Genomic DNA, 18,509 nt, shown 5'->3' on the forward strand with positions numbered 1-18,509 from the left:
GATACCAGTATTTTTAAAAAATAAAAGCAGTAGACATCTTTGTTGTAAGCCAATTTAAACCTGTATTTTGGGGAGTGTAAAATACCTCATTTTGTGGAACTCTCCAAAGCATTCTGTGGGGAGTTTTGTTTGAAACCCAGTGATTTATATCACTGGAATTTCAAAAATAATTTTATGTTGACGTACTCTTGATTATTATAGGAAAACAAAGCAAAAAATCTAGGTGTATCTCTCCTTCATTCTGTACACATAAAATGTGACCCGTGGCCTTGTACAAGTTCTAGGTTACTTATGGATTCATGCAAATATTTGTTGAGTTCCCGCTCTGTGCCAGGTGTTCTGGTCACTGGGGGTACATGTGAGCAAGGCAGATCCAAACTTCTGCCCTAACAGAGGGTCCCCAGGGACCAAGTTAAACATGATTTTACCAAGGTAAAAATTATCCTTGACTCCATCATTTCTGTTCCCTTAGAGCTCCCCTTGCGCAGGGTGGTAGAGGTCATTGTTGCCAGCAGCAGGCAAGGAGGCTTATTTGTTGATAGACGAGTCTGTCTAAAGGGAAAAAGATGAACCACATGATATGCAAGTCACCTCTTACAGCTGCTTTTGCTTTTCCGAGCTGCTTGTGAGGAAGCGCTCTGTCTGGAGAAGTAGAGCCAGGGTTTAGCTGCACAGGCAGGGACAGGTCGTATCACTGCTCTGAGCCTCATTTTCCTCACCTGTGAAGTGTGGGGTTGAGGACGGGGCTGAGGATGTGCTTTGATCCTGCCCTGCCTTTTATCCTCTGTGCGTTTGTCCTTCCCAGGTCTTTCCCAGGGAGGTCATCAACTACACAGCTGAGAACATCTATAAGTGGGCCTTAGAAAACCGAGAGATGCTCCTTCGATGGCTGCGGCCCCACGGCGGCAAGAGTCTCCTGCTGAACAATGAACTGAAGAAGGGACCAGCACTTTTTGTATTTATACCTTTTAATCCCTTAGCCGAAAGTCATCCTTTAATAGATGAGGTAAGAGTCATAATGGTAAAAGGTGTCTCATAAGGAGTCGGAGAAACTCATTAACTTAGCCTTTTCTCATTCCGCGATCAGAGTAGTTTCCCCTAGCCGCCGAGCGGCCGCCAGGAGCAGCTGCTGCGTTTCTGTGGCGTTACTTCTTTCTCCTGTAAGTGAGCAGGAGAGCCCGTGCCTTGGGTAGGACTCACCACAGCCTCTCTGGCCACATTACTGACAGCTGCTCAGGTCTGCTGAGTCGGAGGGGACAGGGAAGGCAAACTGTGCCTCTCTGGAAAAGGACCAGATGGCTCTCTTCCTGCGGTGATGGATGCCCGGGAGAGGGGCAGAGGGGATGGTAGGGTTTAGTGTGGCAGGGTTTAGTGTGGCCTTTGGGATTCTGTTGTCGCGGGGGTTTGATCAGACTGTTGGCCCTGGCCACTCTCAGCCCAGCGGCCAGCAGCAGTGGTGGTGACCTTGGGATCCCATGTTTTTCTAAACCTTGCATGTCTCACAGAGCAGTTTTCGGAGACAACCGCCATCAGGAGTCAGCCCCTCCCTGCTGCCTTTTCTGCTTCATCTGGTGCATTCACTGTCTCTGGGTGTGAGTTTATTTTATACATGGGATTGTTCGAGGCACTTAGAGCAATAACAATCAGCCGAGAACGCCTGGGATTGCTAAATTGGATTTACTGGGAGTTTTATTTTTTCCTTCCCTCAAGGATCCCTTAATTGGCCCAAACCAATTTCAGACAGCCAGTGAATCACTGGCCAGGCTGCCTAGATGCGGCCTCTCCCAAGCCCTCCACATGAGCCTGATGGCCTGCTTTCCTGAGGGAGCCGGGAGGCAGGATTCTCCTTTCCTGAGGGAGCCGGGAGGCCAGGCCAGACCCTCACTTGGCTGCTCTGGAGCCTCTTTGTTGCAGTTAGTATCCCTGCTGGGGGCCTTCTGAGTGAGCGCTGCTCCCATGGCTTAGAGGGGGAAAGGAGAGAAGGTGAAATAGCTTTGTTTTTTCTCTGATTAGGGAGGACTTGAAGTAATAAGACTTAATTTCTTTAGAAAATCTTCACTACACAGTTATTTTATGAACTAAGACACTCTAGTATTAAGAGCCCTTAAAGCTCTTTGTAGGAAAGGTGGGGTTTTCAACCAAGGTATTAGCCATGGTTGTGGATTTTTACTTTAACTTTTAAAGTTTCCTCCTGGAGAATTCTGTCTTGTCTGGGCATGTCGGGGTTCTGGGTTGTGTGGTATTTTGTGACTGGAGCCCAGTTTCTCGGGGGGGTTGTGCTTGGATTTAGACACCTGGTGGGAGACACTTGCTTTCCAACTCTTTGTTTCTGGGTGAGTGTTTCCCCCATCTCCCTGTACTCCTCTGTCTTTGTTTATCAAGGTTTTGCCCACAGCTCCTTTCCTCCAGGCTCTTAGTGTCCCTGTGAGCTGAAGAGAGTCCCTTAATCGCAGCCTGTGGTTAAACCAGGCGGCATCTTAGTGTTATGGATTACCAGCCAAGTGCAGTACATTTCCCTGTTCATTTCAGGCCCCTTTAGCAAACGTTTATGGAGCACTGTGCCCGGGAGCCACGGTGGAGAAAGATGGAGAAGGCAGAGCCTTGGTCTCATGGTCTCAGAGGCCTGTCTGGTAGGGGAGCAAGAACCTGCTTGTAATTCAAGGCAGAGTGTGCTCAGCCCCAGGAGGAACTGGAGGAGAGTGGGTGCTGTCCTGGGAAGCTGGGGGCTGGGCAGGAGGGAGGCAGGAGGGGGCTGTGGGAGGGATGAGTGTTTGAGACAGGCCTTCAGGGGTGGCTAGAATTGTGACGGGCTGAGAGCAACTTAAGGGAAGGAATAGCCTGAGCAAAGGCACGGGGGTGGGCAGGGGGCGACGGGTTTAGATATTAGGAAATAGGACAGGTTGTATGGTCTCCATAAAGAACTGATTGAAGAAGACCCAGAAAAAAAACGCTGGAGGAGAGGCTTTTGGGTGCTTCTTTGAGGACTCCAGGATTAATCGTAGCCGTCAAAGTCTGATAATAGAGCGCTGTCAGCAGAGCTGTGTTACCATTATTAAAGTTTTCCTAGCAGCCGTGTTCCAGAAAAGTGAGAAGTAGGAAGATGCTGAACTTGGACAGTGGTGTTGGGGATGGGAAGTGGGGGTGTGACCATGGAAAGTGTGACACAGTGACTAGAAGTAAGGAAGTCATCCTTGGGGTTGGGCAGGGTGGGAGGGGTGAACACCTCCCTTACATGAGGGTGAGTTCTAAACTCAAAGGCTCCTTGACCCCAAAAGAATTTAAGCCTTAAGCCTTATTTTTCCATTTATGCTTTTAGACCCAACTTTGGGCAGGCGATGGAGGAGGCCTGCCTTGTCGAGAAGAGAGTGGTCATTGTAGAGTCGGGGCAGGGGAGTCAGTCAGTAAGGGACGGCCATGTGGGGACTGCCCTGTGAGGCCCAGGCCAGCACCAGGCAGCTGCTCTTCCACACATGTGCCCCACCCTGCCCCCGGGAGAGCACAGCCTGCACCGCGCACGGAGTCAGGCCCCTGACCCCAGCGTCTCCAGAGAGTCCCGGAGAGCTCATGAGACATCTCAGTGTGCTTATCAAAAGAAATTCTTAGCGCAGCCAGAAGAGACTCTGTGTGGGTTCTTAGCTTGTTTTTTTGAATTATTTTTATTATTAATTAATTTTATTTTCGGCTGCATTGGGTCTTCGTTACTGTACAGGGGCTTTCTCAAGTTGCAGCGAGTGGGCTTCTTACTGCGGTGGCTTCTCTTGTTGCGGAGCACAGGCTCTGGGCGCACGGGCTTCAATAGTTGCGGCACGCAGGCTCTAGAGCGCAGGCTCAGTAGTTGTGGCGCACAGGCTTAGCTGCTCTGCGGCATGTGGGATCTTCCCGGACCAGGGCTCGAACCCGTGTCCCCTGCATTGGCAGGTGGATTCTTAACCACTGAGCCACCAGGGAAGTCCCGGGTTCTTAGCTTTCACAGCGCTGCTCTGAGGCGTCCACTGCGTACGAGTCTAGGAGAAAAAGGCACCTTGTCCAGACTTACAGATTTCTCCGATTAACGAAAATGGAAGGAAGCATTTATAGTGCAAACATTTAAAGTTTTTTGCCAAATTTTCCTTATTCACATGAAATTAAATGTGACATCAAGTGATTCATATACGGGGTGTAACTGGAGTGCCTTTTCAAAACTGCCTGTTATGAAAACGGAATATAACAGTAAAAACTGGTTCAGTTTATAGGAGAAAACTAAGAACTCCTCACTTTTCAGGGGCATTACTGTATAAAATATTTTCTTCACTTAAGAATGTCCTTTACACGGCTGTTTTGTTTGTGAGAGACATTAAGAATGAAAGAGATGAGGAAGGAAGACCCCGTAAGGAGTTTTGCTCTCCTCAGTGTACTCCTACTTGGACTTTTCATAAAAATCCATGGCAAATACAGACGTCCCCTGGTATCCACAGTGGGGTTGGTTCCAGGCCCCCTGCAGGTACCAAAATCCAACATACTCAAGTTCCATGTGTAAAATAGCATAGTATTTGTATATAACCTATGCACATCTTCTGTATATTTTAAATCGTCTCTAAGATTACTTATGATACCTGATATAATATAAATGGTATGTAAATAGTTGCCTATGTGCAGCAAATTCAAGCTTTCTTTTCTGGCATTTTTCCCCCTGAATATTTTCGATCCATGGTTGTTTGAATTGCAGATACAGAACCTGAGGATATGGAGGGCTGACTGTACTTGAATTTTTGTGGGTTTTGGTGGGGGGGACTGGGGGTGGTAATCTATTATGTCTTTGAATATAAAGTAGTACCAGGATGGGGCATGAGGGCAGCTGGGCTATTTATGAATCACACGGGCTTGACCTTTTTAGCGTAATGTGCTGTCAGAGCCTTATCCTTTAAAAAGGGCTGAGATGTTTTTGTGCGGGGGCAAAAAACCAAAACACTGGTTTATCATCTGAAGTAACCATTTTTATGCTGAAGAACTATTCAAACAATCTGTTTTTCTGTACAAACGCATATGTCTTAAATTAACTCTGTCTATAAGTATCATATGTTATAAAATTTGGGTTTTCTTTGAAATTGGAAAAGCACTTATTAAATGGTTTTCTCACACACAAACACACACACACACTCTTTTTTTTTTTTTTTTTTGCGGTACACGGGCCTCTCACTGTTGTGGCCTCTCCCGTTGCGGAGTACAAGCTCTGGACGCACAGGCTCAGCGGCCATGGCTCACGGGCCCAGCCACTCCACGGCATGTGGGATCTTCCCGGACCGGGGCACGAACCCGTGTCCCCTGCATCGGCAGGCGGACTCCCAACCACTGCACCACCAGGGAAGTCCCCCCCTCCCCCACACTCTTTAATGAAACAAAATCCTGAGTGACTTGACACCTTTTAACTAACCTTGGTGGGATTTAAGTTAGCACACAGTTCTATTTTAGGGAGTATAAATGCCTTTGGATTATAATGACTTGCTCATCTTTTTCATTGACCTGGGGTGGCTGTTGGGTGGTGAAAGGTACTCAGTTCGGAAATGGAAGAGCCTTGGAATGAAATGTGAATCTAAATGGCTAACACTGGTCTGAGCGTAAAGGGGTTCATCTCCCCGAGAAGCGGGAGCATGTACTTATCCTGAGATGCCCTTCGTTCACCAGCTGTTTATCGACCATTTGTTATGTTTCAGGCTCTGAGCTAGGCTGCGGGGATAGCAGGATAAATCAAACATGGTCCCTGCCCTTGAGGATCCTTAAGCCTGTGGGGAAGAGGGATGTCTTGACAGACAGTTGGGAGACTGTCTGGGAAGGGCTTCTGGGACTAACCCTGAAGATGTAGACTCTTCATGGGGGAGGGTGGGGGTGTTAGCTTTGTTGGAGCAGCCATCCTGGTGCAGGGTCTTGGGGAGAGTGTTGAGGTTTGTCAGATGGAGGAGGCCCCGGCCAGGCCTCTGAAGGCAAGGCATTGTGGAAGGGCCTGGCTGGTGTAAAGGTGGTGGGGTGACACCGGAAAGGCAGACTCAGGTCAGATTATGTTAGGGTTACCCTCCAGGTAATAGGGAGCCGTCGAATGTCATTTAGCAGAGGAGTCTCCTGCTTAGGGTGTATTTTTAAAAATAAGTGTTGGCAGTGTGGAGGCTCAGTTAAGGCGGGGGAGAGAAAACGGGGGCACTCTGTGACACATGAGAGCCTGAGTTGAGGCAGTGACTGTGAGGGTGCAAAGGGGGGCCGCTTCGTGTTGCTGAAGTCAGAGCTGGCTGGATTGGAGGCTTGGGTGATGCAGAGGAGAAATTGAGGGTTAGCTGATTTTTCCAGTTTGTTGATGCCATTTTCTAGAAAGGGTGGTACAGGGGGAGGAAGGCGAGATGGTTGAGTATGGTTTGGAAGAGGCTGAATTCGTAGCCTCCTGTGAGGCATGAATTTATTTGGAAACATATGCTGTGAAATATTTGATCCACTTGTTAGGTGGATCAACAAGTGGATCAAATATTTGGGAAATTTTTAGACTTACTTATGATGAAGAAAGAAGACATCGTCTCGAGGAGTTTTAAGGATGTAAAGGAAAGTGCACTCAACTGGGCGTTGAGATTTAAATTCTGTTCCTGGTTCTTCGATGTGTGTTGTGGCGTGAGCCACTTCACCCCATCACGGGGTAGACTGACATCTCCCTCTAAGACCCCTTCCGTCTCTGAACAGGCGGTTCAGTATTTGTTAACAGAGTGACAGGATCTGAAAAATAACCCAAACCTCTTTATTAATTGCTTTTGGTGTGACAGCTTCCTGTTTGGTGCTGTGTTTCCAGCCAGGGTTCCTTCTTGTGAATCAGACAAGATGCTTTCCAGGTCTAAGAGCCACGGGGTCTGTCCCTCAGTCACCCCCACACCTCTCATGAGCTCTGCCCTGTGTTTCAGATCACCGAAGTGGCCTTGGAGTACAACAACTGTCACGGGGACCAGGTGGTGGAGCGGCTCCTTCAGCACCTGCGGCGAGTGGACGCCCCGGTGTTCAAGTCTCTGGCGCCTGAGCCCCCAGCCCAGCTGCCGGACCCGCCGCTGATAACGGAGTCCCCCTGCTGCAACACCGTGGTGCTGCCCCAGTGGCACTCCATCTCCAGGACCCACAACGTGTGTGAACTGTGTGTCAACCAGACTGCCGGCGGCCTCAGGCCAAGCTCGGTCGGCATGCCCCAGTGCAGCTTTTTTGAGATGGCAGCAGCTCTGGATTCTTTCTACCTCAAGGAGCAGACCTTTTATCATGTGGCATCAGACAGCATAGAATGCAGGAATTTTCTAAGTTTCTATAGCCCTTTCAGCTACTACACTGCATGTTGCAGGACCATAAACAGGGGCGTGACAGGCTTCATTGATTCTGAACAAGATGTCTTTGAAACCCCGACCATTGCATTTTCTTCCCTTGAGAAGAAATGTGAGGTTGATACCCCAAGCTCCGTTCCTCACATTGAGGAGAACAGGTATCTCTTTCCTGAACTGGACGTGGATAACGCAAGCTTCATAGGCCTGAGCTGCAGAACCAACAAGACCCTGAACATCTACCTTTTGGATTCCAATTTATTTTGGTTGTATGCAGAGAGGCTGGGTGCTCCGAGCACTGCTCGGGTGAAAGGATTTGCTGCAATTGTTGACGTGAAAGAAGAGTCTCATTATGTCCTGGATCCAAAACAAGCTCTTATGAAGTTCACCCTAGGTACTGTGGGCAGTTTCCTTCCCCAAACCTAATGCTTTGCTTAACTTAACATAGGTAACTTTTATTTAGGGATCTCATTACGGTTGGCTCTTAGCGCATTTGAAATCTTTAGACTGCAGCTGGTCATAATTTTAAAAGAAGCTAATTTTGTATATTAAATGGAACAGAAACTTCCTAACTCCAAATTTTGGATAAGTTTTTCACTTAGCCCTTGGGGGCTAAGAGTCCAGCGTTCCTGATCGGCAGCGCCTGCCTCATTTCCATGGTGGCACGAGCTGCGGCCGGGGGGGAACCTGGCCTCTGTGACGGACAGGGTGGTGGAGAGTGGGTCGGGTGGTAACTCCCCAGGGACTGATGAACGTGAGCCCCAACAGTGGCTTCATTCGAAAGGTACTTAAACAGAAAGCAGTGAAACGATAGAACCACCTGGCCCCCCTTTTTGTCTCACAGGTTTAGCTGTCTAGGCATCAAGGCCACCAGACCTAGTTTGTTCTGCTGCTCTTTCATAACAAGTTGAGAAATGCTGCTCTGACCTTGGGTGCCTAGATTGTAACAAACAAGTGTCAAGTGCAATACGTCTCAGGTTGCAAACCAGCAAAACCCACTTTTTTGGGGGGGGGTGGCGGGTAAGTCCCCATTATGGGAGTGCATCCGAGAGCTTGCCCTTAGGCTTGGCAGCAGCAGTGAACTAACTGATGCTGTCCTTTTCCCAGGGCTTTGCTGCCATCCTTGATGTGCACACAAGGAAGTGAGAATTCAAAAGCCGTGTTAGTTCAGCCTCGTTGGAAACATGGGGGAAAGTTAGCATTTGCCAAATGGAGACAGGAGGAATTTGGTGGGGAGGGAAACCTTTTATTTTCAAGTTTTGGAGAGTATGAAAGCAAGAGTAAACTCAAAGCCCCTAAATGATAGTCATTTTAGCTGCCGTCCTTTAAGTCCAGGTGAAGCTCGTTTCTTATGTTAGACACGTTAAAAGGCTTATGTTAATAAAAGGCTTTATGTTATAAACACAAAGCCTCCTGAGTGCTTAGAGGAACCCTGTGACCAGTCACTTTATGAAGTGTGTACTCTTTTGATACTACAAATTGCTCCTAATTCATGTTTCCTAGTTACATTTTACTGTACTGTTTTCTGAAAATGAAATAAGCCTGTATTTTTAACATAAGTGTTTATTGGATTTTCCTGCATTCTGTTCTAATACTCAAGCATTCAGTGAGCTAGCTTATGATGTGTGCATCCTGAATTTAATGGTAATCTGAAAAAAGCCTTCTTCCGATTTCTTTTCATCTTCTCTTATCTCCTCTGAAACATCTAGCTCCGTTGTTCTTTGTGCTGTGGTTGGTGACAAAATTTGTCAGGGTCCTCATCCAAAAACATTCACTGTGCATCGTTGTTGTTTTGGAGAGTTGACTCTTAAGTCAGCTGTCTCTGGGTCAGTTTCAGAATTTAGGCTTCATTCAGATTAGTAAATAATTCTTGGTTTTATGTTTCAAAAACCTAGCCAACTAAGTATCAGTCAGGTGTTGATGACGGATTCTCTTCACAAGACCTTCCTCCTTTCCTCCGCCCTCCACAGAACATATCATTGTTCACTAGGGCCTCGCAATGGAGAGAAAAAAGAAGAAAAAAAGAAGTGAAACTCAGATTAGTGCTGCTTCAGATGATACAAAGGAATCTGAAGATAGTAGAGTTGGTGGGGAGGGTAAAACTGTTGCTTCAGGTTAGGGTTTGGGATTATTTATGGGTTTTATTTATGTGTTTTTCCACTAAATATAATTGAGTTTATTTTTCTTAACCTTTTAAGAAAGAAACTTGAAGGACTTTAATAAAGGAAACAAAAACCATAGCTCCTTATCGTTAAATTAATGAGTATTTAAACACCTTCCCCATTACAGTAGCTTGTGCAATTACTGCATCGGTAGTTATGCTTAAAGGTCTTGGTACAGTTGAAATCTCCATGGTGGCGTGTTGATGACTTATACAGGCTCAGGTGTCCATTTGTGGACCAGTGTTGTTTTTAAAAGGAGCATCGAATTCCTAGTCCCTGCATAGTAGAACACGGGACACCGAGTGGTGCTTTGTTAGCTAAAGTGCTGTCTGCTGAGTTACTACTGCCAAAGCTACCCCCTGTCCCCCCGGTGGCTTCGTTCAGGGTTTTGCCTGTAGGTGAAGTGTTAAAAATGTGGGCCTGCGAAGCCAGCCCAATTTTTTAGATGTGGAGTTTAAAGTAGGCCAACTACTCTCCTTGTACTGAGAGAAGAACTGATCTCATTTTCTCCTTATTTTCAGAGTCTTTCATTCAAAACTTCAGCGTTCTCTACAGTCCCTTGAAAAGGCATCTTATTGGAAGTGACTCTTCACAGTTCCCATCTCAGCGTTTAATCACTGAAGTGACAACGGATACCTTTTGGGAAGTAGTCCTTCAAAAACAGGTATAGAATCATGAGCGAGGCAAAAATCAAGCCATCTGTCCCTATTATAATAATTTCCAAAGCTGCAGTCATCGGGGTGAGCAGTTGGGTTTTTTTGGTTTGCTTGTTTTTTAAATTAATTAATTAATTAATTTATTTTTGGCTGCGTTGGGTCTTTGTTGCTGCGCGTGGGCTTTCTTTAGTTGCGGCGAGCAGGGGCTACTCTTCGTTGCGGTGCACAGGGTTCTCATTGCGCTGGCTTCTCTTGTTGCAGAGCACAAGCTTTAGGCACGCAGGCTTCATTCAGTAGCTGTGGCTTGTGGGCTTACCTGCTGCGCGGTATGTGGGATCTTCCCAGACCAGGGCTTAAACCCGTGTTCCCTGCATTGGCAGGCGGATTCTTAACCACTGCACCACCAGGGGGTGGTTGGTTTTGATGTACAAAAGATTGACCACATGACAGTCTTACTGCAGAACATGTGAATTACATGGTGGTTTTGTGATTGTAAAACGTCCTTAAGAAAGCACATAGGGCTTCCCTGGTGGCGCAGTGGTTAAGGATCTGCCTGCCAATGCAGGGGACACAGGTTCGAGCCCTTGTCTGGGAAGATCCCACATACCACAGAGCAACTGAGCCCGCACGCCACAACTACTGAAACCCGGGCGCCTAGAGCCTGTGCTCCGCAACAAGAGACGCCACCGCAGTGAGAAGCTCGCGCACTGCATCGAAGAGTAGCCCCTGCTCGCCGAAACTAGAGAAAGCCCGCGTGCAGCAACGAAGACCCAATGCATCCAAAAATATAAATAAATAAATTTATTTTTTTTAAAATCACATAATTGAAAATACCTGAAGATTAAATTTTCACTGTAATTTGTGCATGAGCAACATTCATTGAATGCCTGCCCGGTTCTAAGCACAGTGAGGACCTGAGCAGCCCAGTAACAGCCATCTTCCTCTTCCCATAGGACGTGTTGCTGCTTTATTATGCACAGTGGTGCGGCTTCTGTCCAGCCCTCAATCACATCTTTATCCAGCTAGCTCGGCTCCTGCCTGCAGATACATTCACTGTGGCAAGGTAAGGAAGCCCGTGCTGCAGCGCTGTGTGCCTGCCTTCACTCCTCCTTACAGCTTAGCCATTATGGCCTGCAAGGGTCTGCCCATTTTCTGTTGACCTTGGGTAAGATTTGGTTGATTGTCAGCTTAAAGCTGTGAGCAAAACCTCATTGGAGCCAAAGTTTTCCTGATGAATGCTAAGTGTTTCTTCCATGATGTTGAGTGTATTTAGTCCTGATTGAGTTCATAGGAGGGTGAGTGCAGTTCTGAGGGATTAGTGCTGACCTGGTTGCTCGGATAGCCCCCCAAGTGGCCAGCTTTCTGGAATACATGGCACTGGGGCCTTGGCCCAGCAAAAGGGGGCCAGTCCCTGGTGTGCTGCCAACCAGCCCTGGGACCTGGAGCAAATCTCCCCACCAGGTCTCCTTTCCCTCCTCATTCCTAAAAGTAAGAGGCAAGATTGGCTGATACCTGCATGTTCTAGTTTTGTGATTCCTTGGTACTGTATGTGTATGTGTAGCAAACAAAAAAATGTTAAACCATTGTTTTGTAAAAACAAGGCTCAAAGAGTTTTTGGATCAGGTAGTAGGCAGTCTGAGATGAAAATTATTTAGATTTAAGCTATATCTTCTCCCCACCACCCAAAAAAAAAAAACCTTCAGATAGAATTTAAATATAAAAGATCAAATCATAGAAAAAAATAACAGAAGCTAGAATATTGGATTTGCTAGTTCCTTTGAGAGGTGAAAACTTGCCAAAATGAAGCAGTTGAAAAAATAATGCAAGAAAGATGAACAGATTTCACTAGAAAAATGTGCAACGAAAATAAAACTGACAAAAGGACGATAGCTGTATTTTACAGCATATATGTCTTACCTTTTGTGTATGCTGTAAGTAATGATTAGAGCCACACTTGAGGAGTTACTATGCTGCGAGATTTTTGTATATACATATTATCTGACTTAATCCTTAGAGCATTCAGTGGAGCAGGTATGATTACCACTCTCTTTCTACTGAGGAGGAAACTGAGGCTCAAAAGGATTAGGCAGCTTGCCCAGAGTTACACAACCTGTAAATGAGGGAGCAGGATTCAGAATTAGGTGTTCATGCTCCAGACCCTGAGAAATTAAAATGGTTTAAGAAAACTGCTGAGAGCAAAATGTGGTTTGTACATATAATGGAATATTATTCCACCCTAAAAATTAGGAAGGAAATTCGGACACATGCTGCAACATGAGTGAACCTTGAGGATATTAATGCTGAGTGAAATGAGTCACAAAAGGACAAGCACTGTATGGTTTCCCTTATATGAGGCACCAAGAGTAGTCAGATTCATAGAGACAGCAGAATGGTGGTTGCCAAGAGATGGGGGGAGGGGAGAAGGGGGAGGAGTTGTTTAATGGGGTCAGTTTCAGTTTTGCAAGATGAAAGAGCTCTGGAGATGGATGGTGGTGATGGGTGCACAGCATTATGAATGTACTTAATACCACTGCACTGTACACTTAGAAATGGCTAAGATGGTAAATGTTATGTATATTTCACCACAATTTTAAAAAATGGGGGATGGAGGGAGAAACAGCTGAGGACTGCCATGTGAAGAAAGGTCATGAACAGCTTTTCATGTAAGAGAAGAGAGTAAATAAACAAGTGGGGAAATTATAATCTAGTAAATGTAAATCAAAACAATAACAAAGTGTCATTTATACTTATTAAATTAAGGAATACTCTTAAGTGGTAGAATCTTGTGTTGATAAAATAAAATTGGCACAGTCAGATGTAGCTAACAGAATAAGTAAATTGGCATAAACTTTTTGGAAAGCATTTTAACAACATTTTAGCAAAAATGGTTATACATTTTTGATCCAGCTAATTTCACTTTGGGGAATTAAGGAAGTAGGACTTGCAGAGAAGCATGTGCTGGTCATTGCAGCATTATTTATGTCCAACAGTAGAAAAATGGTTAAGTAAATTATGGTTGGGCATTTGATGGGATTTTTACCCCTTCGTTAGGACAATGCTTTTCATACAATTAACTGAAAAGAATAGAGTATGAAATATGATTTCTGCTCTTATCAGTATGTAGGCATATACACCAAATCCTGAATGAGAATCCCAGAAAGAAGGTCCCAATCAGCACAATGGGATTCTGAGTGGATGTTTACAAATGTTTTTCTTTTAATTTTACAGTTTGGTTTTTCTTTGAAGTAAAAATCAGGAGAAAGAAACACTTGATTATAGAATAAACTGTTCAACACCATTTGTTTAAAAAATAGAAACTCTGGGCTTCCCTGGTGGTGCAGTGGTTGAGAGTCCGCCTGCCGATGCAGGGGACACAGGTTCATGGCCCAGTCCGGGAAGATCCCACATGCTGCAGAGCAGCTGGGCCCGTGAGCCATGGCCGCTGAGCCTGCGCGTCCAGAGCCTGTGCTCCGCAACGGGAGAGGCCACAACAGTGAGAGGCCCGCATATGGCAAAAAAAATAAAAATAAAATAAAATAGAAACTCTGATGTTCTAGGTAGGCTTTCACAGACAGAGAGGCAGGAGTACTGTTCTGTTAATGAAGCTATTTAAAACCATTATGATTTGGTTATGTCATTTTTTTTTTTTTTTTTTTTTGTGGTACGTGGGCCTCTCACTGTTGTGGTCTCTCCCGTTGCGGAGCACAGGCTCCGGACGCACAGGCTTAGCGGCCATGGTTCATGGGCCTAGCCGCTCCGCGGCACGTGGGATCCTCCCAGACTGGGGCATGAACCTGTGTCCCCTGCATCGGCAGGCGGACTCTCAACCACTGCGCCACCAGGGAAGCCATGGTTATGTCAGTTTTTTTTTTAAGTGTATTTCATCCTTTTGGACAAACTCAAGGCACTGATTTCCCCCCCTCCCCACTCTGCCCCCAATTATACTTCTCTGAAGACTCCTGTCAAGTTAATGATTCAAAACATTTCCACCTTTTTTATGCACTATTTGTGAATATTGACACCTGGCTTAGCAGCCCTGCTGCTTCGCTTCCTCCTGGGATGTTCCTTTTGCTGCAACTGAGCAGTCCCTGGGGGCAGGTGGGGAGACATTCCTGCAGGCCCAGCTTAGTGCGGACTGCAGGAGGGGCCCCCACCTAGTTCAGTGGTAATTAAGCACAGGTTGGCTCATTTAGCACAGATGTCATTTGCTGTATTAGAAGATTCATCTAAAATCTGCTAAGAAAATACAACTTTCTTGGCCTCTGTCTAGACTTAACAGAATATAGAATATAATCTTCCTTATCTTGTTTTCTTACGTTTTCAGAGGCTCAATGTGTTTTGCTCAATGATTTCCTTTTTCCAGAGCTGATCCAACGGTTAAGGTACTTGCCCAGATTTGGTCAGGTGCGTGGACTACTCCTGAGGTGTCAGCGAGGCTTTTTTGAGGGGGGATTCTACATTTACTTTCAAGACATGACATTTCCCTCAGTGAGTTAGGTGGACAGTTGCACGTCCTGGAAGTCTCGCTGCTTCTCCCACAAGCTGTGCCTGCCTTATACCCAGTGGTGCACTCACCGCCAGGGGCCAGTCTTGTGTGGGCGCAGACAGTGCCCTGGGTTCTTCAATTATTTGAGAAGATCCTTTCAAGTTGGAGTTTCTTGGGCTGATCTTTTGCTTTTTCTGTTCTTTCCCTTTGCCAGGATTGATGTATCTCAGAATGATCTTCCTTGGGAATTTATGGTTGACCGTCTTCCGACTGTCTTATTTTTTCCCTGTAACAGGTAAAGCTGAAGTTTTTCAATATTTGGGCAGATGGGATTCTTTTGCTGAACATGAAATGGGTTTAAGGTACTTCACAGAAGTGAAGTGTACATCATTACTTATTACTAAAGTATTTAGAATAAAATGTTCAAAAAATGTGCCACTGGGAACCAAGGGTAAAAGGACTTTGGTGTCATGATGTCAGGTGTGGTAGTTTTTTTAAGTTTGCCCCCTCCCAGAGTGTGTTTTACACGAGTATGAATGTGGCCATTGGAACTTGTTCACCTTCTTGGCCTTATGAGCACACAGTGAGTGCTGAGATTGACAGCAAAGAGCCCCAGGTTCACGTGGGGCAAAACAACAGCTTACTGTTGGGCCTCACAGGGAGTCAGGCCCGGCCTGCCCGCTTCTACATGAGTCATTTGTCATTGAGCCCTGCGGATGGCCACCTCGGCCCCCTGGTACAAGGAGGAAACAGAGGCCCTTCTACCCACTGCACCCGCATACTGGGGCTCAAGAAGCCTTCTCCCCAGGTGTGCAGACTTCTGTGAATGTCACCTGACGGGGCTGTCACCTTGATCTCTTCACATTTGTCTAAGTGGTGCTCCAAGGTGAGTGATCAGGGCAGCTTCCCTGAAAGCCCAGCGAGCAGGGATGGGCCGTTAGCAAGGGGATGTGACCTGGCAGTTAGCGAATGTGGATCCAGATGTTTTGGTAGAAGGGAAATTAACTCTTGGCCTTTTAAAGCCTGATAAACCAGATGTTCTCTTGGTACAGATTCCTGTTTGTTTTTAAAAGGATGGGTCCTCAGGGACCCAGTCACATGGCTTTGACAATATCTTTATAGGGAAAAGCATTTGCAGGATGATTTTAGTGACGTTCCCTAACTCACATGTCTTTTATTCTCTGGCGCTCGCTTTTACCGTTTATTGCAGCCACTGCCATGCTCTTCATGCTTCTCTAGGAGAGTGCTTCCTTCATGTGTACTGAATCATTTCCTTGGTTTTTTCCCCCTTATCTCAAAGAATTTTTGCTGGAATACTTCCTGTGGTAGTAGGGTCTTGTCAAATCACACACTAAAAACAGAGTGTGACTCACCCAGTTCTACTGCTGACTGTATTGTGACGAGCCTTTTTCTTTTTAAGAAGTGTCTCAGGCAGGTGCCACACGGTCCAGGAACCGTGGACAATAACACAAGTAATTTCATTGTGTGTGGGACAGAGGTGGGGCATGAAGTTTAACACACCATAATTTTCAAATTTCAATCATAGTTGGAAAAAACATTGACGTCGTAACACCCAGCACATGCCTTTGCACAAAGAGGTTCTCAGCAGCTGGAATTGTTTCGCGTTTGGGTTGAGTGCCTTTCATTCTGAGGTTGCCTGATGGAGTCAGCATAGAGATGAGCTCATTTTCCATGCCCTGCAGGAAGGTCGCTGCTACAGCCTCTTCCTAGTTCCCTTGTATTGAAAAGTCAAGAAAGTAAATACTGAATAGTAGACTGTCCAGTTCCATTCTAATGCAGAGAACTTGGTAAACCAAAGCCTTACTGCTTTGGAATGGAATTTTTCTTATTTCCTAAAAATAAATGGTAATCAGAAGTGAAGCAAGCTCTTCATTAACTGGTCTAAAGTGAGTGTTCAGTTCACTCAGAAGGTAAAGGGCAAAAAGCTGACAGCTCACAAAAGAGGAAACGAAAAACTGATAACAAGCAGTAAGACCTTCTTCACAGGGCACATGCTTATTTTTAGTGAAAAGAATATAAAAGTATATATGCGTTTTGGTAAAATATAAATTTACACATGCACTGGGTTAAAATGTGTGCAGAAGGGAAGGTGTCAAGATGTTGACGATAATTTTGGAGGAGTGAAGGTTACCAGTGGTCACAGGGGTGCCTCTTGTATGCTTTTTATATCCTTTGCAAATTGTACTCAGTGAGCACGTTGTTTGTATTTTATGATCATGAAAGAAACCATAGGAAGGAGCTTGTCCTCTGCCACAGTGCACAGCCTGGACTACCTCCTGCTCCCAGCAAGGCTGCCTTCTTGTGCAGGGGCACCTTAGAACCACTCTTCTTCTCCCACTCTGTGTGACGTTCCAAAATGCAGGTGCTCTGGCCCGGCCCTGGGCCAGGAGATCAGAAGTGGGTGGGGGGTTCATTCTGATGTGTCCCCTGGGGAAGAACCTCACTTCTTTAGAGGAGCAGCCCCCCCTCCCTCAGTATTATAGCCCCTCTTTGGAGCAGATAACTTGTACCCCATTGGTCATTTTGTATTTAGCCTTTTACACGCTAGAGGTGCGTACACATACTCCTGGTGAACTTAGACCAGAGTCACATAAACAGTGGGACCTTTTACCACTACACTTTCAAAATGATTACCATTTTGGAAGCAGTTTGTTGACGCTCTGTATCCTTGCTACTTCTAAGAAGTTTGAAAGCATTTTAGCACACCCATCAGGTAGGTTCATGGAGATTGCTCCAGAAACTCTAAAATAGCATGTTTACCAGTATCGTTTTCTGTCCTATAAATGTCTCCAGATACACGCACTAAGCTCTTTGCTGGGGATGATTCACATTTGCTCTGTCCTAGAAGACCAGGTTGTGTTGCAGAACTTAGGGGTGGATCCAGCCTCTGCTTGTCCATCCTCACCCACACTTCACAGGGGCCAGGATGTTCTTAGTTGTCAGTTGAATGACTGGGAGGCCCCACTTGGAGAAAGCGTACATGTTAAGAAAACGATGCTTTAAAGGAAAACGTGGTTATATACTTACCCCCAAAGTTTAAAAATTGTTCCATTTACCTGAAAGTTTCCATAAACATATAAAATGGGACATACCTGACTTTAATTTCCCTGTGATTTTTATTTCATAGGGAAAGGGCTACTCTTTGATAGAACACCTTTTGTCTTTTCTTAGGTGTTTGGCCACTGGCTTTGTGTGTGGAGAGGGTGTGCAAGCTCTTAATGAGGGATTTCTGGTCAGAACAATGTGGTTGGTTTTTTTTTTTTTTTTCAAGCTAACATTCCCTGAGCCTTCAGGTAACTCATGCAGTCCTTACAGCAGTCCTCTGAGGTAGATGAGACTCATATTCCCCCCTTTACAGACAAGGCAGTGCAGGCCACAGAGGAGTCCTGTGAGGCCCCAGAGGCGGGTGGGCCCCGGAGTCGTGCCCTTCACCTCCACTCCTTTAACACTGGATGGTGTCTGCCCCCCTCATGCTAAAGCTGCTGGTTTGGATTTATTGCAGCCAGGTGGTGTATACACAGGTAAATGTATCTGTGGTAGAAATTTTGGTCATCAGACAATTGGATGACAAGTTCTAAAAAGGAAATTTGTACATCAGGACTTGCAGCAAAGCTTTGGGGAAAATCCCCTTCATATGTCACCCTCCTTCCTTATTCTCTGCTCTCAGGGCCCGGCAACCTTAATTCCTCAGAGCCCCTTGGTCTGTTTGTCAAGGGTGGGGCTCCAGTAGCACCTCCACCATCGTGACAATAAAATGTGTCTCCAGATGTTGCCCAGTGTCCCCTGGGGAAGGGAGGGTACAGTTACCCCAGTTGAGAACTCTTGCCTCGGATAATGTGTAATAAATGCTTGCTGAAGAGCCAGGCTGAGTGTT

At 45.9% G+C, this 18,509-nt stretch overlaps 1 protein-coding gene across 7 annotated transcripts in view; it reads left to right on the forward strand.

The window, feature by feature from the left end:
• Nucleotides 1-18,509, forward strand: part of TXNDC11 (thioredoxin domain containing 11) — a 66,146-nt gene that overhangs the window by 46,481 nt on the left and 1,156 nt on the right. For 6 of the 7 annotated variants that reach the window (XM_027117382.1, XM_027117380.1, XM_027117383.1 and 3 more), the window contains 5 exons: nt 806-1,006; nt 6,912-7,704; nt 9,994-10,136; nt 11,082-11,191; nt 14,829-14,909. In XM_027117382.1, the coding sequence (XP_026973183.1) occupies nt 875-1,006; nt 6,912-7,704; nt 9,994-10,136; nt 11,082-11,191; nt 14,829-14,909 (1,259 nt within the window). In that variant the 5' untranslated portion in view covers nt 806-874. The remainder of the gene's footprint in view (nt 1-805; nt 1,007-6,911; nt 7,705-9,993; nt 10,137-11,081; nt 11,192-14,828; nt 14,910-18,509) is intronic. The other variant, XM_027117378.1, reaches the window with a different exon arrangement.

The sequence above is a fragment of the Aethalodelphis obliquidens genome, unplaced genomic scaffold (genome assembly GCF_003676395.1).
Source record: "Aethalodelphis obliquidens isolate GAN/ISIS:26980383/991018 unplaced genomic scaffold, ASM367639v1 scaffold18, whole genome shotgun sequence".
NCBI lineage: Eukaryota > Metazoa > Chordata > Mammalia > Artiodactyla > Delphinidae > Aethalodelphis > Aethalodelphis obliquidens.